Source organism: Amblyomma mixtum, chromosome 5 (assembly GCF_055824585.1).
Source record: "Amblyomma mixtum isolate Tamu chromosome 5, ASM5582458v1, whole genome shotgun sequence".
Taxonomy (NCBI): domain Eukaryota; kingdom Metazoa; phylum Arthropoda; class Arachnida; order Ixodida; family Ixodidae; genus Amblyomma; species Amblyomma mixtum.
The window spans coordinates 63,034,073-63,060,721 of NC_143016.1; the positions used below are offsets into that span (position 1 = coordinate 63,034,073).

General features: G+C 45.4%; 1 protein-coding gene across 2 annotated transcripts in view; it reads left to right on the plus strand.

Moving 5' to 3' along the window:
* Nucleotides 1–26,649, plus strand: part of LOC149342430 (U2 snRNP-associated SURP motif-containing protein) — a 33,471-nt gene that overhangs the window by 297 nt on the left and 6,525 nt on the right. Inside the window, exons 2-17 of one of the 2 annotated variants that reach the window (XM_089544730.1) lie at nt 380–457; nt 1,113–1,227; nt 3,142–3,284; nt 3,867–3,931; nt 7,274–7,365; nt 8,548–8,802; nt 10,363–10,565; nt 11,134–11,177; nt 13,827–13,931; nt 14,599–14,665; nt 16,972–17,147; nt 19,925–20,087; nt 20,766–20,845; nt 21,228–21,315; nt 23,563–23,667; nt 26,083–26,330. In XM_089544730.1, the coding sequence (XP_089400856.1) occupies nt 380–457; nt 1,113–1,227; nt 3,142–3,284; nt 3,867–3,931; nt 7,274–7,365; nt 8,548–8,802; nt 10,363–10,565; nt 11,134–11,177; nt 13,827–13,931; nt 14,599–14,665; nt 16,972–17,147; nt 19,925–20,087; nt 20,766–20,845; nt 21,228–21,315; nt 23,563–23,667; nt 26,083–26,330 (2,027 nt within the window). The remainder of the gene's footprint in view (nt 1–379; nt 458–1,112; nt 1,228–3,141; nt 3,285–3,866; nt 3,932–7,273; nt 7,366–8,547; nt 8,803–10,362; nt 10,566–11,133; nt 11,178–13,826; nt 13,932–14,598; nt 14,666–16,971; nt 17,148–19,924; nt 20,088–20,765; nt 20,846–21,227; nt 21,316–23,562; nt 23,668–26,082; nt 26,331–26,649) is intronic. The other variant, XM_089544731.1, reaches the window with a different exon arrangement.

The following is a 26,649-nucleotide window of genomic DNA, read 5'->3' on the forward strand; positions in this document are numbered from 1 at the left end:
ATTGCACTCATCTATACCTCTTGCTGCGTTAGCGGGCAATGCTTTATTCGCCTGTGTTGCGTTTTTGTTAGCCGCTTCGCGCATCGGCGTTGAGGTACGCTTCCATGAACGTTGCCTTCGAACAGCAGCGCGGCGTGACATAACTGGTGATGAGACCGACGAAACGGTCGACGAGGGCTTAAGTCGTCATTAATAATTGTTGTAACGGAATAGGGTTTGATAAGTTGTGTCGTTGCCCGTGACCTAGGCTCCTGCGTAGTTCGTGCAGCATCTGAAATGAGTGATGGATAACGCTTTCGTCTTGCGTGTTCGGACTATGTTCAATAACATGTACGCTGTGTGATGCTGCTGTAACCTCTTTGAAATTACCTGCCTTTAGGGAGGACCGAAGGTGAAAGCCTTCAACATAAACCCTCTGGCGAAGAAGCTGGCGGTGAAAGATAAATTTAGGAAAGAGGTAAGTAGTACGTTCTGTGAAGCCGATCTGAAAGTTCTTGCGTTGTCTTGATTTTCGTTGCACGGGAAGTGCTTTTGCATTTATCTTGTTTTATTTGAAATACAGTGTTTGTACGTCCGGACGATCAAACAGTTTGTTTAGCTGCCGCGGTGGCTCAGTGGTTCTGGTGCTTGACTGCTGGCCCGAAAGACGCGGTTTCGATCCCGGCCGCGGCGGTCGGTTTTTACGGAGGCGAAATGGTAGAGGCCCGTGTGCTGTGCACGTCAAAGATACCCAGGAGGTCGAAATTATCCGGAGCCCTCCACTATGGCGTCCCTCATAGCCTGAGTCGCTTTGGGACGTTAAACCACATGAAAACAAAACTGCGTTTATTCTACGCGCGTTAACACGCAGAAAAAGTGTTTACAGTGCTCTTATTTGTGTACTACAATCATGCTTCGTTTTCTAAAGGTATGCGATACTTAGCGAAATGGCAGAACACATCCAAGGAATGCATGGAAAAATGCATATGCATTGTTGTTTAGATCTTATAGATAGCGCTGTAATGTGAAACAGATCCTCAGGTGGCATACAGAAGGTATACACTTGACCTTTATTTCGGTTTTTTTGCTTTTTAGCCCAGGAAAATGTTCACCAGTGCCCTTCTCTCATACAGGAGGAAGACAAAGCTGCTGCTGAGGCATACGAAGAATTCCTAGCATCTTTTGAGGAACCTGCAAAACATGGAAAGTTGTTCGTTCGAGGAAGTGTCATCAATGCAGGATCTGGGGGTAAGCATTTCAAGCACACAATTTCTTTGCTTTGCCCAGTGCATCCACCTTAATGATGAGGCATTCTTTAGACCAGATGGTGCTGCTTTTTGGCTGCCGCGGTGGCTCAGTGGTTATGGCCCTCAGCTGCTGACCCGAAAGACGCGGTTTCAAACCTGGCCGCGGCTGTCCCATTTTGATGAAGGCGAAATGCCAGAGGCCTGTGTACTGAGCGATGGCAGTGCATGTTTAAGAACCCCAGATGGCCGAAATTATCCGAAGCCCCCCACTACGGCAACCCTCATAGCCTGAGTTGCTTTGGGATGTTAAACCATGTAAACCAAACCAAACCAAATGGAACGACGTCTTGCCACGTAGAAGTACTTATGTGCAGGGGTTGGACTTTTCGGTTTAAACTGGGATAAAAACCTATTGCAGTTAACCGAATTCAGTTTTCAAAATTCGGTGTTAACTGAAAAAGGTCAGCATTCTTGGCATGCAAGGCATAGCTAGCTGGCTGTTGAATGCGAGTTGCACTCATTCGAGTTGAAAATTAAGTAAGGAAGGAAGGCAGGGGCATAATGCGATGATGGTATCGTTGGATAAGCAGTGCTAAGCATTGTTTTTTCGCTAACATCATCTGCTTAGAGCAGTTAGTCGGTTAAATGGGTTAATAAACCGTGTGCAGGGCACTGACATGAAACCACGCATGGGCATCACGAAAAAGTATGATTTGGCTACCGCGGTGATTGAGCGGCAGTTTCATCGCTGCCATCAACATGCGAACCACGCAGTGGCCCACCCTCGTGCTCGACAGAGTGCAACAACCCACTGATAACATGTCAACCTAATTACTAAAATTTAACTTCCACTTTCGTTTTTGTCTGCCGGCTTTCTCATTTAACTTGAGTTAATGATGATAGCGATTTCTCTAAAGCACAGCTCCGTGTAATACCATTTGCGCAGTAATTACTGGAAAATGAATTGTTCAGAGTGCAAAAACACCAGGATAGGCTTCAAGTCACTTTTGACCACATCAAATGGCTACATTAAAATATTTTTTTTGTAGAAAATATTTATTGCTTAAAAAAAAGAAAACCTGCGTCCTGAAAAAAAAAAACTATCACATGGTTTTGCGTGGCTAAGCACAGAATATTGTGCAGTATCACTAGTTATGGTGGACACTTGAGGTCCTTACATGCTGAAGGCATTTGACCTATAGGCCTTTACCCTGAAGGCATTCGCCTTGAAGGCCTTCACCGAGGTGAAGGTCTGCCAGGTGTCTACACCTGGCAAGATGTGCACAACCCGGTGGGCTGCCTGCCACAAAGCGAGCTTCAGGGACGTACATATGTACGTATGCCCGAAATCGAAAGATATGCCTTGTAGTGATACTGCACTAAAACCAAGAAGTCCAGTCTCTACTAATGTGTCATCAAGGCCTGATCGCGGACTGCGCCACTGCAGTTCAGGAAAGGGAGGACAAACTGAACTGTATGGCATGCTTGGGTGTCTCTGCGAAGAGAGCAGTGTGTGGTCTCTGTTGTGCTAGAAATGTGCCAGATTTCACCATACATGAATTGATGGGTAGTTGTTGCTTTGCTTACTTTCACATTGATAAGTCACTGTGGTCTTTCACTAATCTTATGACTTTTTCTGTGTTCCATCTTTGATCTTCAATGTAACTTTGGCTCTTGTCAAAAGAAAAAGTTGTCCGAGGCAGTTGATTCAAAGGCAGCAAATCTTTCCTCATATGAAGTGCATAACGAGTGTGCTTTCTTTTAACCATAATGAAACTCAGCTTCTAGAGTGAAAGCTTCTAGGGAAGGTTTTAGTTGCTCTTGAGACTGCTTTTCATTCACTGAAGCACCAGGAGCTCTGCAACATAAACAGTTCATCTAGCCCACTGCTATGCATTTTTGCCTCTGTTTACAGAGGAGAAAACCACCTCCCAGACTGGCAAGTTGTATAAGCCCCCTAAGCTCTCGGAGGCCACGAGGCGAATGGAGGAGTCTCGTCAGTCTCAGCAGCACGACCTCCATTCATCCTCGTCTCAGAGTGCGGCCGCACGAGAAAAGGTAAGAATGTCAAGTTCATCGCCCAGTTCCTGTTTCAGCTGGAGTTCCCCACGAGTGTGTTCATGGAGTTTGGTGATTTGTACGCTGGCAATCTAAGCATTGCGAGTTAGGCCCTTTGTCTGACAGGCATGTGTGCCAATTGCATCAATTGTGCTTCGCCTCCTCAACTGTACCTTGGGCTTGCATGGAGCATTTATATAGTTGCATGGAAACGTTGATGGTTTCTCACATAAGTTCAAGATATCAATTGGATCCAAATTTGTAAAGTTCGTAAAGTCCAAAAATCAGTATTCTACTGCATAGCCATTTAGCGATATTTGTCGGCGGTGGCTTTTGCTGGAAAATTAGTTTTTGTCAATAGGTGCTATCACCTTGAGCTACTGAGACAGACTTCCACTGCAACCAACCAACCGAACTAAACCAACCAACCAAACTAACCTCTTCAGAGGCACATGGTTCATAAGACCCAGTCTTCAGCGTGCAAAAAAAAAAAAAAGAAAGAAAAGGGAGGGGGTTACATCTGATGCTGACATTTCCATTGTGTACTCTATCATATGTACACAATGCTCTCATCATTTTCAGGCGAAAAAGAAAGAAAAAGAGAAGAAGAAAAGTAATCTTGAGCTGTTCAAAGAGGAACTGAAAATGTAAGTTCATCCTCTGAACAAATATTCCCTTGTTCCTTGCGTGTGTTAAGGACATATTATGTATATGATTATTTTTAGTTGCACATTACTGACTAAGGTGATGCTCCAAAGCTGCTGTGCCTCACTGGCCATGGTGCTTGTCTGCTGACCCGAAAGACACGGGTTCGATCCCAGCTAGGGCAGTTGCATTTTGATGGAGGCGAAATGCTAGAGGCCCGTGTACTATGCGATATCAGTGCACGTTAAAACACCCCAGATGGTTAAAATTATCCGGAGCTCTCCACTACGGTGTCCCTCATAGCCCGAGTCAATCTGGGACATTAAATCCCACATAAACCATGTTATATTATACTAAAACTGGAACACATAAGAGAAGAACACAGCACAGGACGAGCACTCGTCCTGTGCTATGTGTTCTTCTCTTATGTGTCATAGATTTAGCGCAATATAACATGGCTTATGTAGACTATCACCAACTAGCCTGACAACAGCTCTTGTTAAACCCCATAAAAACATAGAACCAATATTTCGTATGTGTACAAGGACGTGTTATGCAATACATAAAACTAAATGACATATTTGGAATCGGCACACGAAAATACATATTTCCTGGCATTTTATTAATGTGGCTTCATTTTAAAATTTTTTTTTTAATACCCTCTTCCCCTCTTAATTGTGGAAAATTGGTGCACTACCGAGCCGAAATCAAACACAAAACCTGCCTGTGCAAATTATTTTGTGAGGGCACTGTGCTGTGTCAGTGTTTAACCGGCTGACAAACATTACTTTGCATGACACTAAGTACACATGAATAATGCTAGTCGTTCACCATAGCTAAATGCAAAAGGAGAAAGATGTATTGGGTGCTTTGATGGCATTTGCATTCTGTTCTAACCTGACTGTAAACAGCACAGTTTATTAGCATTCAACCACATAACATAGTCGAACCTGCATATATCAAACTCGCAAAGGAAGCCTCCAAGTTCGATGTAACATGTAATTAGATAAAAAAATAGCAGCTAATTTAACAACCCATGAGCTCATTGAGATAGGGAAAAAATGTATTTCTATGATAGCCACTTACTACGCGCAGATTACTAAGCAAAATAGTTGTGAGTGTTTTGTTTCTTCATCTTCATTGCCTAAGACGGAACACATTTTTCAATGTTATTGATGAACTCTGTACAGCTGAGGTTGCAACCTTCTAGCGACGCGCAATAGCTTGTCACTATCGGAGCACGTTGAAGCACGTGGGCACAGGTTCTCTCAAGTCCTTGTCACAATTTGCATCAGTGGTCTCCTGCTTATCCGTGATGTTGGCAGTGATGTATCCGTCTGCGAGCTCTCCCGCAGTCTCAACGTTGTCGTCCTCGGAGTCAAAATAGCATCGGGAAATTCAGATAACTGGTTCCACAAATCACCAAGACCTGTGATGGCTCGCTCTTCTCCAAGAAAGCAGAGACCAAAATGTCGGAAGCAATTTTGTATAGTGTGGTTTTTGTTGTCATTCCACGACTCGCTCAGCATAGACAGATCAACCTTCACTGCGCGTAATATCTCCTGGTCTTGTGGTTGAAGCATTGACTTAGCGTTAAGCAGCAGGAAGCGAAGTGCAATGTAGCTGAAACTAGCACTGCGGCGGTGGACACAGCCATTGCCTACGATGAGGCAGGCGTTGCGATCTTGGCCCACCAGGTCATCGTTCGAAGATTTCAGCCACGTGGGAAAAAGTTTGCAGGTCATCCACGCTCTTCGATTGGACCTGTAGGTCACTGGAACCAAAAGCGTGTTGTGCAAGGATCGCAGAGACTTTTTCGTCGGACCTCTTTTCTGCTTTAGCCCGACTATTGACCTTCTTCAAAATGGAGCTCAGTTGCTGCGGTGACTCTCGAAAGGTTTCTGCGATTTCTTGGCTGCCATTGCGCGCGTACGGAGGCAACGAAAATCATGCGAAATCGCCAATGGCAGCGCGATTCACCATACTTGCGAACTGTGTGACAACACTGGTACTATTGGCGCGTCGCGACAAAAACGCATATTCTGGTTGGCTGGGTACGCACCCATTGCCTAAGTCGGGGGACAGTTGGTGTCATCATTGGTCTGCGCGTGCTGTGTAACACCACAGCACCAATAGCACCGACAGGGCCATGCGGGAAAGCTATTCTTCGGAGATGTGCTGAGGGAAAGTCAGCCGCATTGCCCGAAGTTCGATCTTACGGATGTGACGGTCAGGTTTCGTATGATATAGCCGTACTATACATTCATGTTCTAGCTTTAGGGAGCTCGGAAGTTAATCCATATAATTTGATCTGACTGAGTTCGATATAATTGGGTTCGACTGTGCTTGCCAAGCATGAGTGTTATTACTACCTTGGGTGCAAAACAAGGGGAAATTTTGCCTCTGAAGGGCAGTGAGAGCGTTTCTTTGTTTTGTACCGTATTCACTACAGTTTCATGTAACAAATAAAGCCGCTGAAATTTGTATATGAACTCATGACCGTATGATATCTGGGAGTAGACTAGTCATTTTTCACTTGTTTTGCAGTTCTGTGTTCATAATAAGCGTGGTTTTCATGGCAGTGTGCCGGTTGATGGCTGTGTGAAGTGTTTTGCCTGAATCTCTTTCCTTGTCACTTGATGCTGCATCCAGAGAAAATTTCACTCATCACCCGGGAGTCCCCCCAGCGATTAGTCAATCAGACCCCCACTGCCTGTTTCCAGTTTGTCACATTGCTCCTCCCCCATGATCTGTCTTCGCCTCCGCAAGCATGCGGGCTTGGTCATTGCCACTGCACCGCCGCTGTAGAGAAAATATTCCTTTTTGCCCTATTGTTAGGGAGACCTGCAAAATTTAAGTAAAGAGAACAATGTGCTGGTTGGTAACGGAGGGTTAATAACATTTGGAGCTGGCTATAGGCGGGCACACTGCCAGACGAGATGCATGTCGAGCCAGCTATGGGGTCCCGATCCGCAGCACACTGCAGTTTAGCGGTCAGTGCAGAATCGTTCGCGGTGAAACTGTTCACTTGTATAGTTTGTTCACTTGCAGGCAGATAGAGGTGACAGGTTACAGGAGTGCATACTAAGCAAAAGTGCCCATGCATCAAACGAAAGCACATATCCGCTGGTGCACGCGGCATACATCGCTTGTCATTTGCTCGAGGTTTGCCCACTAAGTGACAAAATGAACAGCGGTGGCCCTCGCCATGTCACCTTGTCACATCACTCTCTTTTTACTGCACATGTAGCCCACTCTTAACTTACAGCGGATAACAGATGCACTGTGGACCTGACTGTTGCAATGTGGTTGATTCGAAATGTTCTCTGCTCATGCACACGCAGCATCCAGGAGGAGCGAGAGGAGCGCTACAAGATGAAGGGGGCCCTTAAAGACCATCTCAAGAAGGGGGACAGTGACATAGGTATCAGACTCGGTGAGGCGGTGTTGCTTTTGGTCGGTGTAGACATCAGCAAGGGTTTCAAAATTACTTCAGCTAGTTGGAAACTTCAGTAATGACATATGATCTATTCCAGAAGCTTGCTTGGAAAAGCAAAGCTGAGACTTTCATAGTTTCATGTCAGTGGTCACTGGACTACTGGAAACATCAGTAATGACATATGATCTATTCCAGAAGCCTGCTTGAAAAAGCAAAGCTGAGATTTTCATAGTTTCATGTCTTAGTCAATGGACTACTCGTCCACACTTGCACCATCGTCCTCACTAGTGCTGCCATTATTATTGCTACTGCGATCCCGCTGCACGTTGTTCTAACGTTATCGTCCAGCGAAATCCCCCACCTGCAAACAACCAGAGTATGTCGTCAGCCTGCAGAATCCCACACCTTGCAACAACTGCGCCACAACAACCTTCTTCGGCGTAAAGAATGATAGCCATCTTGATGTAGCCACGAATGAGTGCAGAACGCTTAGCGAAACATAGTGACTATTAACGAAGCACTGCATTAGAAACTGATAAAACAGAGCCAGAGAGAAACTATGCATGTGCGGCGTCTGCTCTTCCATCAGCTACCGACACTCCCCGGAAGCGCTGCCGTTCCAGGTGGCGGTGCCGCCGCAATTGGAACAGCGGCCCTTCCACCAGCTATTGACACTCCCATTGGCATTGAGTGCGCAGTTAAAAGAAGAAAAAAAAATAAAAAAATAAAGAAAAATCATTTCGAACAAGTGTGAATGCTACTGTGTAGAGCCATAGAGCAAACATAAAATTGCAACCATTCTGTAGCATCCCTAATAGCTCGTTTGTCTCGTCATTATTTATGGCGCCATGCGTTTGGCTTCGATTGCAAGCCAACCCCCGCTTTTCAATTTTTAAGAACTAGATCGACTTACAATCGTGTAAATGCGGTATATGCCAAAATGCAATCTTTAATATGTGTACTCACAGTATATAATTACCCGTCTCTAGTATGGCATAATAAAAATTTCATCAAAGGTACAGGGAAGGCTTTGCCTGTTTGCAGCTTATCCTGTATACTTTTCATGTGGATTTTATCCAACCTTAAAAAATTGCTCCTTTTCGCTTGCCTCTGAACTATATTAACTGATTCGGGTGCTATTTCATCACATCCAACCCTGTCTGCTCTCTTCATGTGCAGGAGACGATTACCGTTACCCAAGCCTGGGCAGCTTTGACACAGGAGACCCAAACACCACTAACCTTTACCTAGGCAACCTTAACCCGAAGATGACTGAGCAGGAGCTGTGTGAAATCTTTGGGCGTTACGGACCTCTGGCCAGTGTCAAGATCATGTGGCCCCGGTCACAGGAGGAGCGGCAGCGCAAGCGCAACTGTGGTTTCGTCGCCTACATGAATCGCAAAGACGGTGAACGTGCCATCAAGCATCTCAGTGGTATGTCAATCATTCACTCTTCCCCGTTTATAGCCCCAGTGCCACTCTCACACAGGGCACTGGGCACTGCAAACAGGAAGGAGTGACATGCATATTTGTTGGTGTGGCTGCATGTGGGTGTCCAAAATACATTGTACTGCAGCACCAACAAGGATCACAGTTTAGAAAATGTATATGGGTCTCGAAACATCCATCCGCTTTTGTTTTTAATTCTAATTTCGGTGGAGAGACTAGTCTGCTCGTGCGGTCAGGCAATGGTCACTGTCATATTTGTTGTAAATATGATGGGAATATGATAGATGGCTGCAGCTTTTGGTAGCAACCCATGCTCAGGCCCTAAATTGGCTCCTTCATGAGAACCTGGCACCCCATCAGTCTGTTCTTGCACAAAATGATGCATCTAAAAAGACACGATGTCCGTACTCTATCCTAACCTAATGCTGTGTGATTTATTCCCTGCCACAGGTGTCCTAGCTTATGCCTCTAATTGTTTAAACCGGTCATCTGGGTTACACAAGAAATCTTGCATGCTATGCAGACAATTGCACTTGAGTGTTGTTTTCAGCAGCTGTTTCAAATCTGGCTGCAGTGGACAGCGGACAAGGACTGTTAAACATTGAGAGGCATGTTTGTCTGAGGTAGACAGTGAATCTGTCTCGAAACTCTTTGGCTCTGGTGATTGTGCATTTTGATGAGTGTACAGTCAAGCCCACTTATAACAATACTGGTTATAACAATATATCGGATATAACAATGGTCAGTCATGGCACCATCAGCTTTGCCATGTGTTCTATGGTAAAATAAACTGCTTATAGCAATGCTGTCAAGGCACATTATTGGTTATAACAATCAAAACTTTTTATTGAGTGTCAACCGTAATAGAAAAAAAAAAAAAAACAAGGAAATGCTACAACCACACCAGCAAAACCATGCTTACAACACAAAAGCGCGCACGTGTGGGGCCGACCAATGGACTAAGCTGGTGCAGCAATGCCACGAAAGTAAAAGAGGCAGGCGTCATCGCGTCAGGAGAGCTGCTGTATTGCTGCATTGGCTATGTGCGCCATGCGTACCCCCAATCAGTCGGTGCAGTGCGCGTGCATGCAGCCAGCACGGTTTTTCTCTTGTCGGCTGTCGCCGCACACTTAGTTCTGCATGCTCCTTGAATTTCCCGTAAGAATCACTTCCGGAAAGCCAGCTTGATTCCTGTGACGTGGAGGTGCGCGAAGCTCCCGGTGGCACAGTGATGGCGGTGCTCTGGTCATCAGTAAACGGTGAACATTGTTCCGGTTCCCTGAAGTTCGAATTAACCTGCTTTTACAGGCATTAGAACAGTCAAACCCCTCTGGGTATTTACTGTCAATAAATGCTCTGAAGTTTGTCATCTCTTCTTTTTTCGGCCCAACCCTGTTATAACAATGGTATTTCCATGGCACTTGAATATTGTTATAAGTGGGCTTGACTGTAGTAGGAAAGGCAAACAAGGATGAGGGGCTGGTTGTCACCTGAGGTCTTGTTGCCTGCCTGCATATCTGAGACCTCTGACGGTGATTTTTGCAGGCCAGGAAGTGATGGGCTTTGAGATGAAGATGGGCTGGGGCAAGGCAGTGCCCATCCCCCCGCACCCTGTGTACATCCCACCAGCCATGGTGGAGCTGACGCTGCCACCACCGCCTTCAGGGCTCCCCTTTAATGCCCAACCCCAACGCAAAGGCAGTCGGCCCGTTGACCCTCAGTCCTTGCCCTCTGAAGAGCTCGACAAGGTCAGTGGGAGGGCTCTTCGTTGTCGCTAGGCCATTTCATGTGCACACTGCTCTTGTGACAGCACAGGGCTACACGCACACATCAGCCCAGCCAAGGTTGTGAGGACATCACTGCTGTGTTGTGATGAGCTCGTTCAGGGTAGCTTCATGTGTGGCATTGACATGTTTGCATTGTCTTAGTATGCCATGATTGTTTCATTGCAGAGCTAAAAGCCTTTTCTTCTTCTGCACTTTGCACTTTTCGATAGTTTCAGCTGCTAGTAATTCACAAAGGCAGGACAGGTTTGTAGCGAAAGCTAGTAGTCAGATGGCTGAAAGTCATTGTTAATGTTGCCTAATGCAGTTTAGTAAAAGCAGTGTGCCTACAGGTTCATCTTTAATGATTTGTAGCTTGTTGTGTCTCATTTGCACCTATGCGTATATGCTACTGTTTCATTTGCTCGACTTTTTTTTTTTTTTAATATAGTAGCTTTGTTTGTAGTCTTCTTTTTTTTGGCTGTCATCGAATCTGTTAATATTAATGAGTATCTCATCTGTCCCATGTACGATGCGATGCTGTTTCCTGCAGATATTAGCCAACGCAGTAGTGAAAGTGGTTATCCCTACTGAAAGGTACTGGAATTCTTTTTCTTCTTAATGCCTACATTGTCGCATTGTTCCTTACTGAATCTTTGCGCTATTTCTGTGTGTTGTCTCGCCAGGGCACCTTTATTTTACTTTTCGTGCCAAAAAATCTTAATTCTTGTAGCTAAGAGTCACTGAGTTGGATAGTGCCAGAGCATGTGTCTTAGGTAGCCACGAATATTTGACTGCACATTGACAGTAGCAGCTGCACACGTTGCCATAGGCATTTGCTTATTTTTGGCTGGTGAACATCGCTGTTACCCTTCAGCTGATAGTAGTCTGGACAGGTTAATTTCTTGCATATAAGCTTAAGCACTTTTAGGGTGTGAGTAATCAGAAGCCTATGCAACCAGTATACATCGCTTATCTCATTTTTTATTCCTCCATTCCACTTACTGTACCATTACTACAAGCAACAGTCATACTACTAGTGATGTCAGCAGCATAAAACTTGAGTGAAATATCATAGTTGACTAGTGTGCTCCGTCTAAGGTAAAAATAAATGTATGTTTGTTTAGGAAATGAAGTGGTGGAAATGAAGTTACAGTTAGGGAAGTGTGTGAGGCTTTACAAGCTCAATATAAAGGGAGCATCCAGCTTATGCCGCAGCAGTGATCTCTCCATGAGTTCTAGGCGTACCCAAGGTATATGTGGTTGTATGCACCATAAAAATTGAGGTAAAAGGGAGAAAAGAAAAAGATTGCACATTTTTCGATGTGGTAAAACTGAAAACTGGGCATGCTTTTTTCTTTCTGCTGCAGTTAAGAAAGATCAACAAACTTCCGGGTTTACCATGCTTATGTAACGCGACATCCTGTGACAGCTGTTTGCGCTCCTGGATGCAAGTAATAGTTCGGACTGTTGCGCACAGTGGATGCCACCAATTCATGTTATGGCGAGCGGCACCACTCCTTGTTTCTTTTCTGTGTTATGTCAGCATCGCCACAAAACTGGAAATGTGTTCCTAACTGCTGTCGCAGCAAAAGGGAGACAGAAATGCTGCTACACATAGTTAACTTCACAAGGATTGGATGCTTTCATCAGTTACTGATGCCTACGTAGTCAGGGAGATGACAGTGCACATGGCTAGCTGCATTATGATTAAAAGGTACTTGCAGTCATCATTTTCTGGTTGCACCAACTACAAGAGATTGATTGGGAAATTGTCAGGAACTTCGAACACGCTTTATAAAAACAAAGTCACGGTCTACCACCACCTAAAAGCCATGCACCAAGGTGTTAGGGTACACAGTTTGATTCCTTTTTTTCGCTACAAATCTAGAACAGCACTGCTCAGTTAGGGCAGATCCTTTACAGTAATCAGCAGTGCTTGCAAATGGGTAGGTGCACCGGGCACTAGCCATCTAGCCCACCGCGTTACAGAGCAGGGAATGTTAAGGATCCTATGCGAGTTCCTTGATCATCAAAGCAGACAAATGATTGTAGAAGCAGATGCACGACATATGGAGGAAGTCAAGCTGCAAATGCATTCTTTGAGTGGTCAGATGTATGGGGATAATGCCACTGTCATAGCAGAAGAATAGAACTTAATAAGGCTGCTTTTACCTTAATGACACCCAAACCCTGGGGCACCTGATAAAAACAGTGGAGAGGTTTGCACCTTGTTTACTATTTTCGCACCCTGACCTTCATGTATCTCACTCTGAACAAGGAATCAACGCAGCCTAACTTCTTTCTTCATGCTTGACCTGGGCATAGACTGTAACTTCATTTCCACTGAGAGAAGGGCACCTAGTTTTCCACGTGGCTATTTTGAGATGGACAGCTGTTTTAGTGGAGCCTTGTCGTGCACTGAAATGAGAATTTAGGTGTTCCATTTTGAGCAAGCTTGATATGCTTAGTCAGTATTGTTAGGTGGAATTTCTTGCTAATTAGGCTTGTAACAATGCTTGTCGGTGCAATATGCCTGCTCATGCTTCACAGCTCGTGTACCTTTTTATCGCGTGTGACAGCATTTCATTTGTGCTTGGGACAAACTGAGGCGCTGGTTGCATAAAACTAAATTCGAAGCACTGCTATTCAAGATGGTGCAGTTTTAGGACAAAATATGGTATGAAATACTGAGATCCTGCTTGGAAGCATCTCTTGGCGATGTTTGGGGGATTGAGCTGGGGCCCAACAGTGGAGTCTCACCTCCACGTTCTGTGCTAGGATGCATTTAGGCTGCCCCCAAATGTCCAGCAAGTGGAAAGAGTATGGGCATGTTTGGATTTTAGGAACTGCACTAATGTGCCTCAGCTGAGTTTACTGCTGGAAAACTTAAGCCTTGTATCGCGCTTTATGCAACTCTGATTGGTTCTTGTGGTGTGTCCTCTCGTAGAGAACAGCGCATGAGCAGTTGTGATTTTTTTTCTTTTTCTTGCTCTGTAACGGAAGTCATGCTTGCTTGCATTGTACTGGTTCTTCGCGCGATCTCGCTTTCAACATGAAGCAAAGCAGCCATGTTACATGCTAGCACATTGCCTGCTTGGTGTCCGTTCTGTGGAGTACGTTAAACGACGGTCGCGGCACTTGTGTGCTAATCTCCCCTTTCTCTTTTCGCGGCCACATTTCTGTTGCCCCCTGGACGGGTACTACCTGTGGCTCTTTCTCTTTTGACCCTCTCCCAACCCACAGGAGCCTACTCTGCCTGATCCATCGCATGATCGAGTTCGTCGTGCGAGAGGGGCCAATGTTTGAGGCCATGATCATGAACCGAGAGCTCAACAATCCGATGTTCAGGTAAAGCTGCAGCTTCGGCTGGCGGGTTGTCCTGTGAAAGCACCTCTTTCTCATGCTTAGTGTGCAGTTGTCGAGACAAGTGCACTTCATTTCTTGAATAGTGGCCTTTAGTTTCTTGAATTTAAATGAGTGCTGTTGCTCTTGTACTTGGAGCGCGTCGTGATAATGGTGGTCTTTCTCAATACATAAGCTCCAGAGTGGTTGGGGACACTTTCATAGTGTTTGAGTTTATATCCTTGAGTCTCAAGTGGTCACGCCTCGAGTGGTCACTATTGTTACTTGTCAAACAGTTGCTCAGTACTTTCTTTTAATCCATGTGCCTTGAGTACTTGGGTTGACCTCATAGTAACACAAATTTCCTACATGCTTTTGCATACTTGTGTAGAAGAAATTGCTCAGTACTAGTAACTTGCAGAGTGATATAAAGCTTGAGGTGCATGTTGTGTTGCACTTGGTATCATAATGTTAAGTGCTCGTTATGTATTATCCTGCCCAAACTTGTGAATGAGCATGCAGAAAATATCCTCTTTTGTGAAGGTAGTGCTGAGGGCAGTGTCGGCGAAATAATGTCTGCCAGCAGTCTTCTGTCATGTGGCATGCCTGTACTCTGCTTTTTTTTTTTGTCGTGAGAAGTGCTTGTGTGTAAGCCCTGAGCCGGCTATTCTAGGTTCCTGTTTGAGAACCAGAGCCCTGCTCATGTCTACTATCGCTGGCGGCTCTTCTCCATTCTACAGGTGAGTGTTGGGCATGGCTGCATACCTTTAAATGAATGAATGTGTCTTTGCTTTTATGCTATGTTGGATGAGTAACTTTCAAGAAAATATAGTTCAGTATTAAAGGGACACTAAATTGAGATAGAGATGTTACTGTCGAAAAGTTTCTAATGTGTTATTTTTAGCGAGAGGAGAGCTTGTATAAGCCACAAAATTATATAAAGGCGAGACGTATGCAGTGACAGGCCTTGAGGGCAGTGTGTGCGAAATTCCGAGGTAAGGGAATACGAACTATTGTTTGCTTCGCATACCACCCATTTCTCCGGCATTAACGGGACATTGAGGACAAATAGAAGTTTGTCAGTGTCTTTATACTGTGGCATTCTAATACTGTATCTATATATTGTGGCATTCTAAAGAAAGAGACCATGCACACCGAAAATGAAGCTTTTGTTAGCTAGAAAGAAAACAGACAACTAAATGCAGGTGTCACCACCCTCGCCCATTTCGGAAGTAAAATGCATGTGGCGACACCTATTTTTGGGCGCAGATCCCAGGGGCTATGCTACATTGCCATTCTCTTGAAAAAGTGGCAACCTATCATGTTCATTAAGGACATCACGAATTTGAATCGACTGGTGCAAAAATATTTTCTCGCCAATAAATGCTTAGCATACCCAGGAAGAGCCAGAGAACCAATTTTTAGTGCGAACATGAGAATGAGAATTGAGTGGAGTTGTCCTCAATTTTCGTGCAGCAGCTTTAGAAACTCGAGCTAAACAGATGCCCTCAGGGTCAGGTCAGCTCTTTCTAATTGGGTGGGTCGCCATCTCTTGGGAGGATGGCTTCAGCATGAAGGCTGCTGAATAGTTGGTAGATGTCATAAGAGGGCCTCCTCTCAGTGGTATCAGTGGTTTCATTTTTTTGTTAATTTTCTCCGTTGTACCTAGAGCTTGGAGGCCCATAGATGCATAAAAGTGATGCAAGACTAACGTCATTGCAAGGTATACAAATGAGGATCGAAGCCAAGGAATTTGTCACAGTTTTCTTGGAAATTCTGTCACCTTTCTGTTTATACTTTTGGTGTTCCTTTACTGCCAACTGATAGTGCCTAGGTTGGGTTTAACTATACTTTGGTATTGTTGTAGGGAAATTTTGCTTGCTTGGCATGCTATTTATATCATTGCTTTTTTCCTTCGTCTTTCTGATCAAAACTTTCGCTGTTTCATTGTTTGTGTTAATATCAGGCGTCAAACGTCACAATGTGTGCACATGTGCAGTGCAGGAATTATAACAGTATATTTATTTTTGTGTGTATTTGGTTCCTCTAGACTGACAGCACTTGTAATAGTAATCAACTTAATTCTCATTGTAACTTAATGGCGTTACCTCATGTCCCTTTCGCCCTTCTGTTTCTGTTTTATTCTTCTTTAATGCTTTTGCTTTACTGTAGTACAGATCCACTCTTGCATTGGTGGTACTTAACCGTCGTATTATGGCACTTGTTTAGAGGGGGCATGGCAAATGATAGAACTAAAATTGCAGTATTTGGCTTCATACACTGTTGGTTTCCCTTAGTCCTTGGCAGTTAATCTTTGCTGCTGTGAGGCACTGCAGCAAAGAAGTGCAGTATGCACTGAGCAAAGCAACTCGTTGGTAGAGAAAAGTGTAACAGTGGTGTGCTGGTATCATTTTTCTAAACATTTATTTATGCTTTGAGTGGCTGGTGTTACCAGGTCCTCTGATATTCCGGAACAAATGAAAATGTTCCTGTCTCTTGTAAGTAGGTCTTGAGGGTGTTTGGGAGCACAATATGGTTGATGACTTCTGATTGTGTTGTTCCAGTATATTGGGGCTCTGTATGGAAGTAAAGGGTCTTTCATCCTGAATGCGCTTTGAAGGCAGAAGTATGAACTAACAGACTCATTCTCTAGAACATAGCTTTGTGAACACATTGTTAATTTGTATTTCATGAAAAGTGAGAGAGGTGCCATAAAAATGATGTTCATTCTGGTGCCACTGCAATTAATTACATAAGTACTTCTCATGTCTGTAAGATTTCACATGAAAGTAGCGCAAGTAAATTTTGGCTGCCATGTCCCACCTGAGTTGCTGTTGTTAAGGTGCAGCAGCATTGGTATTGTTAATATGCCTCAGTACTTTTTTTGTGGTGGTTCCTTGTCTCTTGGAGTCTGCTGGCTTTCTTTGCGTGTGTTCTTGTCTGTGTGCGTGCAGTCTGGACTGTGGTAAAGGTGGGCGCGCTGTTGTGTTTTTCTTCTTCCTCCTCCTCCTCCTCCTCCTCATCTCCCCCTGCTGCCTTCTCTTAGGGTGACCACCCCAACCGGTGGCGGACGCTAGAGTTCCGCATGTTTGAGGGGGGCTCCCTGTGGAAGCCGCCCCCCATGAACCCCTACCTCCAGGGCATGCCCCCCGAGCTGGTGGAGAAGGAGCAGGAGGAGTCTCCTTCCAGGGACGACAACAAGAAGGGCTCCCTCAGTGACAGGTGGGCCCACACTTTCTGCAAGTTTGGTATAGCAATGAAGCATATAAAAATTTTAAATGTCAAAACTACTTAAAGGCAGACTGAAGCACTTTTTTTGAAAATCAGGCTGGCAGCGGCGTCCTATAGTTTTTCATGCTGTGTGCTCGAATGTCGCATCCAAATAAGGCAAAAACAAGCGCGGATTGCCTTTTTTAGCAGAAATATGCGACCTGTGCCGCGGGGCACGCCGCGCGGCGCGCCGCCGCCCGTGATTGGTCAAGAGAGGTCGTGACGACACTTTGAGGACTGGAGAAGCTGCCGATGTGGATCCGGCGCTGTGTTGAGTGCAGATCGCAGCTTTCCGTGGCGTTGTAAAAGCGAATATGGTGACTATTTTTTTACTGACCTTCAAAAAGAAAGGATACTACAGTTTGTTCATTCCACATATCACCTGAAAGCAGAAAAGGCACAAGCAAAAAATTCTGCGCCTAGCACAAGCATATGCCAGCGTGAAAGACGCGTATGCAGACCATGCGTAAAAGGTGCCAGCACAACCTCGGCTCGTATTCTCGGAAAGGAAGGGGTGCGAACAATACTCAAGTCAATACCACCACCGGACGCCTCCTGGCTCGCCCAAAAGAGCGTCATCCTAAAGAAAAGGCCCAAAGCGCTGAGTACAAAAAATCCTGTTCTCAGTACCCGGCGTTGTAGGTTGGGGCAAGAAAGTATTTCAAGGAAATGATGAAGCAACACAAAGTTGATGTCAAAATTAGTGAAGCGCAGTGGCCAAGCACCGCGAGGCATGTGACCACAGGATAGCGACGCAATCATTGTGCGCTGGAAACCAAGCCAAATACGCGCACAAGGCTGCTGCTTCACTCGTGGCGCGTTCAGCAGATGCCAGAAAATATTAATTGCTGCCTCCGAAACGTTCGCCCTTCCTAGATTTGCAGTATAGGTTCAGTGAAGTAATGGCCAGCTATATGCGTGTTTAAAAGCCAAGCTAGCTGCAGCTCGCCCGCTGCCACAACTTGATGAAGAAACCGAGTAAGGTTGCGAAACATGGTGTCTTTTTTTTGCAAAAACTTGGTTGGCATTCATTTCTCTCTTAAATTTGCATCTGAAATCAGAACGTCGAACGCTTTCACTTTAATCGCTTAGCTACGATTAAACGAGATGCTGCATATGAAGAGCTTTGATGCTTGCTTGCTTGCTTGCTTGCTTGCTTGCTTGCTTGCTTGCTTGCTTGCTTGCTTGCTTGGACACGTCGAACTGAGTATAAATCACTAACCTAGCCTTGCTGAGCACGCCTCAGGTGGTCTGGCCGCACCTAAGCTGAGGAGAGCGACACATGCTTGAGCCTCTATAAGGTTTTTGCAGAGGCTAAGTGAGCATGTTTCTACTTTTAGAAGCGGCGCTTCTTCGGAACGGTGACACGCCTCTCATGCGCGAGAAAAGTCGAAGGAACTGTGTCATGGTTCAGCCGCGCCTTTTCGACAGAAATCTCCAGAAATCACATTAGGGACAAGCTCTGCATGTAGCCGCTCTTACGAAAGTGCTTAGAGCAGAGTAGGCTTGCTTTGGTTGGCTTGAATTCTTTGCCACAGCAGCGAGCACTTGCGCTGCGAGCTTATGATCTTGCGGAAAACAGTGGAAGACGACAGAGTCGCGGCCGTAGTTGTTCGTGGACACGAACGTAGACTAGTACCTCGTGTTGAACCTGATTCTCAAGGTTGGCTGACACGCTTTGTATGTCATAACGCATGCAGCATGAGAAACAACGCGCGCTGAAAGCTTGCTCGGGTGCGCCGAAGTATCCCCGGCTCCTCAACGTGACGTCACGTTGGCCGACATGGACGAGGTTTCCGTCTCCGCTGTTCTCCTCTCCTGCGCTCTCGCGGGGCGCGGGAGATTTAAACATCGCGCTTTCAATTAGTGATTGCGCCATTGTTTTAGCCAAAATCGAAAAAATAATTTCACAGACGTGATCAGCAATGACACTACTTCAAAACCCTACAAAATTAACTGATTCGAAAACCGCCTCAGTATCTCTTTAAGATATTTTAGTGAAATATTGTAATTGAGCATTCAGTGGACCTTCAAATAAGCCTGCCAAATTTCATTGCATTGCACCAGCAGCAAGACCATGCCATTAACTCGAGTGGCAACAGTGAGGAATAATAGCCAAGCCTATCCAGGCCAGCTCAACCGATTGACTCCGTTTAAATCCTAGGCAACGCCTTTCATGGCAGCACGGTGATACCCACTCCTGTCTGTGTTCGGTTCAAGAAATGAACTGTCTTTCAAAACAAACAATCTCCACAGCATTGCTAACTGTAGTTTGCTCTTTTTGAGTAGGGCCTAGACACATTAATATGGTCAATATGACACAAAAAAAATAAAAGTAAGGAAGTTTGGTTGACAAGCGTTCTTCTCCGGAGCTTCCGACTTTGCACTTTTGCTTACTTTTCTACTTTTTTTTTCCCCCTGCTTCGGGCGTATGAGGGACAGAAAGTTTGTCAATGGAGCCCACGCATCGAGAGGAGTTTGAGACCCTTGAGCTAGACAGGTGCTAGTGGGGAAAATTCATTCTACGTACATCCACATTGCATGCATACAAGCAGAATAAGTACTTCCAGGAAAGGTGAACCTTACAGTGGCAGACTAGCAAAATGTGGCAGGTAGCATGTTTTTTTTTTTTTTTTTTTTTCACAAGAGCGCACGTTGGCAGTTTACCTGGAGGCCAATGGCGCCAGGGTTTATGGTGCCTGCTAATGCTGTGTCTGATTGCTTTACAGCCAACGAGATAAGCTTGAAGACATGCTGCGTGCCCTAACTCCCGAGCGTCCCCGCATCATGGAGGCCATGATATACTGCATTGAACATGCAGACGCAGCCGAGGAGATAGTGGACTGCGTCACCCAGTCGTTGTCCATTCTGGAGACGCCCTTGCACAAAAAGGTAGGACACCATGGATGAAGCAGCTTGTGTATGTGTTACCTGCATGTTCACCGATTCCATTGAATGTTGACTTGGCTAGCAGAGTTCAGTTGGTCACAAAAATCGGCTAATGGAAGTGAAAGATGATACCTTTTCTATTTCATGGCTGCTCGGAGCATAAGTGGTTCTGTACTCATCTAAAAGATACACACCATCTAGATCACATGATTTATGGATCACATGATTTATGGATCACATGATTTATGTCTCAGTTGTGAGCATTTCTGTGGCTGTACTTGCTATTATTTAATGCCATGCATGCCATTCTTTGACTAGCATGAGTTTGTTAAGTGAAAATGACTGTACGCGATGCTGAAAATAACTGTATGCATTTTCAACAGCCAACTGGTTGCTAGTATTGGTAACATCGTATAAATGATTCAGAGCACCGCCTACTCTTGCTCATTAGTTGCTTTGTAACAACACAAAAAAAAAGCCTCACTCATTCTTGTCCAAAAAAAACAGTCAGGAAAAATCTGCACTGCCTCTTCAGGCATGTGTTGTGGCGTTATTATTGCTTACATTTTGAAAAAAAGTGGCGCTCGTTCTTTGTAACACACCTGCGCTTTGAGTTTTTCTTTGCCATCTGTGATGTTGACTGTCTCTCCTCATTCCCTTTTCTTTTACTTTTGTGTTAAGGTGGCTAGGCTATACCTCATCTCCGACATCTTGCATAACTGCAGTGTTAAGGTGGCAAACGCGTCCTTCTTCAGGAAAGGGTGAGTGTATGTGGCAAGGTTTCTTCCTGTGTGGCCATGTGGAACAGCTGCATATGAAAGATACCACATCATGAACATACATGCAGTGATCGCCTCCGCAGGCATGAGTGACAAGTGCAGTTTTTCTCTTTTCTAAATAGTTTTCCTTTGGGCTAGAAATGTCCATAAGACTTTTTGACCTTCAGTGCAGAGGTAACGAAAGTCATTCTTTTGTGTAAAGACTAAAGGACTGTTCCTTTTTCGTATTGGAGCGACCTGCACCTGCTCACAAAGTGACGTTTTTGCTCTTTTTCATGCCAGGATTTCATTTTGTTCCACTAACCTGAGCCTTCCTTCAGTATTCTCAAACCTGCCTTTTCATTTCTTTTCATGCTCTTTTCAGGTTTCAGGTGTGCCTCCCAGAAATATTCAAGGAAATTCATGAAGCATTCAATAGCATTGAAGGTCGACTGAAAGCTGAACAGTTCAAGGTGTGTAAACATGGCTCACAGTCTCAGGAACTCTTTGTTATCTGTTACATTTAGTCTCGTTTGTGTGAAGTGACCCATGGCTTTATGTTATTCTGTACAGTAGAACCTTGTTGATTAGATGCCCGTCGGGCTGCATAAAATATTTGAATTGGGCAGATTTCTAATTATGCAAAAATGAAGCATAACAAGCAATGCAAGCATGAAACGTTTCTCAATGCGTGCAGCACTTTAGAAACTTTACTGCAGGAGCTCGTTCAGACTTTTCACGGTAGCTGGAATTTTGTTCACGCTGGTTTCGATGTCCAGAACAAAGTCATTTCATGATTGACAGAGCTCTTCGCTGTTCACTGGTGTTTTTATACTCAAGCGTTCTCGGCACGGCGTGGCATAGCTCTTTCAAGCATGCACAGAACGTCTAGTAATAAGAGGAGCTGTCAGTAAAAAGGGAGCTATGAGAAGAGTATGTGCGCAGTACATCCAGGCAATTTAGAACTGGCGCTGTGTATCTTGTGTCCACAAAAGTGTGGCGTGACGCAGTACAATATGATAGCAGTACAGATGTCCCCATAAGTACACCATCTCTTGCACCTATGTTCTACCTACACTCCCATGTATGCAGAATCGGTCGTTCTATACTTTACTACCAAATTATTGGAATGTAATTAAATTATTTTAATTGCCACCAGCCACAGGGTGGGGGGCAGGACAGGTTGTGACAATTCTGTGGCAGGTGGGCCACCTGCTTTTTCGTGACATGGACGGACGGACACCAGCTTTTCTCCAGAAAAAAGCTGTCAGGCGCATGGTTTTAATACGAGCATTGAAACGATGCACCATGTAGGTATTGGCAAATTCCATGTGTGATGGACGCTGCCAAGCATGTTAGTGGTAAGGTACTGATTGGCTGCAGAAGGTTGCTTTGGCCAACGTGGGATCGCTGTACCACGCGCAAAGTCGGAGTGTCGCCACTGTCTGCCTGGCAATGTGCAAAGCGCTGGGACAGTCCGATTAAGCTTCGTACTTTGCACAGTAGGCTCACGCATCGATTATAATTGAGGCAACACTCCATTATCAGCATGCACATGGGTGCGCATAGGGCAAGCTTGGGAAGATTGGCGCGACCATGATTGGCGCGAAAAGTGAGTGGTGTAAAAAAAAAAAACGTAATTTTTTTGTGAATTGGTTCCACTAAAGAAAAGCCGATTGTGTGCCGTTTACCCGGCTCGCCCACACCGGCGGTCGCTTTCCTATCTGCGAGAGCTAGCATCTGGTAACCTACGGAGCATGCGTCAAGCCAGAATCCTAAACTGCCCAACTGTTGGCTGTTCTGTTTGCCGCTGCTCAGTCGGGCAGCATGTGGGGGTGCCGTTTTATTGCCTTGTATCTCCATCTGCTTCTGACTGCTGGCTTTGTGATTGTATCGTTTCACGTTTATTGCTTTGAGCTGCGCCTGTGTCACCATGCCATCATGCAGGGAAGTACGTAACATGGCTCTGAGGCGGGCATGGGGGTGGGGGTATGCGTTGACTTATATCTGGAGTCCACTTATAGACCGTTTTCGCTGCAAGGAGCAAAATATCTTTGAACTCTGAGAACGTGGAGCCAATCCTCCTCTCCAGTATGTACAGGCAGCGGGAGCGCCAAGGCATGGTACGCACAATTCGCATGTGCTGCGCTGTCTTTTGAGCGACGGATTGTCTGCGAGACGCTTGAATCGCCATGAATCATGATGCAGAATAGTCGCAGTACCACTGTGTTGTTCCAGATTGCAGTAACAATTATCAAAATTGGAAGAAGTTAGCTGCATAATCATGTGAGCTGCATTAACAACTGCAGTATATGTGTATGTGCAAGTTGCTGCAGTTCAGCACTTTCCATTAAACAAACACGAGCGGCAGCATTGGATTGCAAGCACTAGTCATACCATCGGCCCCTTCTTGTGTGTGCTCTGAACACTTCGTTGGTGAAGAACGGACAATCGGTGTCGATTTGCAGCATGCTGCGGCAGACTTGCCACGGTGTGGGCCAGTGTTCGGAACATCCGGAATTCTAGACATTGTACACAATGCGCTCAAACCAGGAAATATCAAAAATTTGCATAATCTCAATATTGGTATCAACCATGATCGTATCATTGAGATTCTACTGTATTTAGCTGTTCCAAAGTCAGTGTTTGGTTGCTCCGTATTTGGCATTGCTGCAAGGCACAACTCATTGGTAATATCACTGCACTGTGCTTGTTTGCAGCAACGTGTGATGTCCTGTTTCCGAGCCTGGGAGGATTGGGCCATCTACCCGAATGACTTCCTCATACGGTTACAGAACATCTTCCTGGGCCTTGTACCTTCAACTGTAAGTGAGCTCATTTCTGTCATCGTTTGCTCATTTTTTTAGTCTAAGAATGTAACCTTCAAAAATTTAGTACCACAGTTATATTTGTGTTTATGCAACTGAAATTTTTACTGCACCGTATGGTAGTCATGAAGTTGCCATAAAATCAAAATTTCATGGTTGCACTCGGTGTTGTGGCACTTTTGGCTTGTCTGCTGCCTTAGTTTAAAATGTTCTCAAATTCCATTTTTATGAACCAGTTGTAAGTCATTCCTGAATGTGACCTAAAGAGAGTATTTGAAGTTAGAAAAATTGGGTAATTGGAAAGCTCAGGTTCATTTATGTGACGAGCATGAGATCGTGTATGTGTCAGACTAGTGGGTGCAGTTCACAAACACCACAGTGTTTGATAGCAAATTCAGATGAGCAGGAAAAGCCCTGGTGATTAATTCAAGTATTTATTTGAATGCTTTTAATTGCAAAAGTAGGGTGCAGATCAAGTTGAATAAAAATTATTTGCAAACTGTTAGAGATTTTGAGTGTTAGCATGCTCTTGTTAAGAATAATAGTTCTTTGGTCAAATGTTTAGGGGAATCCCCCAGGGTGGTGTAAATTTGTAATAAGGGAGTAATTGCTCATTTACTCCACCTTGGGGGATTCCCCTAAACATTTGACCAACCCTGTTTCCACTTCGAGCTATTGATCAATTCGCTCTCGCCCTACCATAAGTTTGCCGTCCCGGTTAGCTCAGTTGGTATAGCGATTGCTCCGGTGAAGCGGTGGTCCCGGGTTCAAACCCCGGACCAGGACGAATTTTTTTTTAACTGCGAAGTTTCTGAGAAAGCTGTATAGCTTTCCTTTGTTGCCGTATGGCTGCGCTTGGGTGGATGCCAATGAGTAATTACTCCCTTATTAATAATAGTTCTTTTTTTTCTCCATAGTTTACTGTACAAAACATGCGATGTTGGGCTCCAGTTTCAGTTCTCACTTATTTAGATTACAGGATAGCCGACCACAATTGAGCAGTGCTCTCAAACTGTCAGCTTTTTTTTCTGGAAAAAATAACCTCCAGCATGACGTTCCTAACACTGTGTGTAACGTATATCTAATAGACTATGTGTCGATAATATTTTGTAGTGCAGTGCTTTTCCTATTGTCTGCACGAGTGAGATTTCATTCTTTTGAAACTGTAAAGATAATTGCACTTTTGAAATCAGTGAAATAGAAAAAACTTCATTTCTGGTTTGTTCGAGAAGCTGCAAGAATACCGTATTTACACGATTGTAAGTCGACCCATTTTTCAAAATTTGAAAATCCGAAGTGGGGGGGTCGACTTACAATCGAAACCAAAGCATCACACTATAAATAAAGGCGAGACAAACGAGACAAGCGTAGTTGCATTTTTTGCTGCGCGGCTCCGTCGCATCGTTCTTGCCTTGAGCAGCTATGTCAACGCGCAGAACCGGCATCCCCGCCCCGCGCGAGGCGGCCCGCTGATGGTGGCTGTCGATAAGCAGCAAACCAGCACCAACCCACTCCCCACACGTGGCCGCAGATTGCGTATGCTGATAAGCGGCGGCGGCGCGATAACGCCTTCGCGTTCTACTCTTAATTTTTTTTTGTTTACTTTCAAGCGCGCTCGGCGCCGAAGGGAGCGTCGGTAGTTGATGGAAGGGCTGCTGTTCCAATCGTGGCGGCACCCCCCTCCGAACCGCAGCGGCACCAGGGAGTGTCGGTAGCAGACGGAAGAGCCGACGCCGCTCGCGCGTGATTTCTCTCTGGCTCTGACGCATTCGACTACTGCCGGCCGCGTTTCACAAGTTTTTAATGTAGTGCATCGTCATTCGTCATTTGTGCTCCAGGTCTGATAAGCCTGTCTGATGTCTGTCATTCTTTATGCCGAAGAAACGAACTGCGCGCCGGGCCGGCCGTACAGGAGTGGCAGCTACAACGAGGCAAAATTTTCAGCTGTTCCTCGCGATGTCATGATGTGGCTGTTTGCGAAGTGCAGGATTTCACTGCATGACGATGTTAGAACGACGAGCTGTGGGACTGCAGCAGCGATGACGACATTACGACGGCAGAGCTAGCGAGGACGATGGCGCAAGTGTGGACGAGTAGCCCAGTGACTAAGACATTTTTGTTTTGGAATGTGCCCACGGGCACTCCCGCGTGCGGCAGCCGATAGCGGCTGGTGATCAGCGGAGGCCACAGGATAGTACTGTCGTGTTCTAGTTCTACTAATAAAGGCCAAGTTTAAATGACCTCAAGTTTTTTTTTTTTCGCAATTGTGATGTGGGGGGTCGACTTACATTCGAGTCGACTTACAATCGTGTAAATACGGTAACTGAGAGTAGTCAGTCTTTCTCCTCTGATCTGCTGTTGAAATGCCAGGGTATGTGCTTGAGTTTGTTCCTGCACTGCTTGTTCCCACAGAAGCCCGGTGGCCTTGTACCAAGCTGTGAAGACCAGTCAACGGAGGGCGAGGGCTCGCCACCGCCCCTGGTGAAGGAAGATCTGCTGGAAGACGTGGACGGAGTGCCCCTGGTGGCTGCTGATACCGACCTGGATGGCTTGCCCCTGGTGGGCCCCGTGGCGGACCCAGACCTGGATGGAGTGCCACTGGGCGTGGTAGAGGACCCGGACCTTGATGGGCAGCCCCTCGATGTGGCCCCATTGCGCCGGTAAGGCTGCCCACAGAGGACTTTTCATGCCGCGACAGGTCGAGGGACAATCGTGCACAAACCTTTCCTACTCGGTGCCAAAGGCTGCAGTTTATGTTTTATCGCTCTGTAAAATCGTACTCCGCTGAGACATGCTACTTACTCTTGATAATGAAGAGCTGGCAAACTGTGATTGAAGCCATTTGCGTTTCATTGTAGGCATGAAGCAGAAAGGCCTAGGGCAAATAAATTGGTTTTTGAGGAAAGGAAATGGCGCAGTATCTGTGTCACATATCTCGGTGGACACCTGAATCGGGAAGGGAGGAAGGTGGGAATCAAA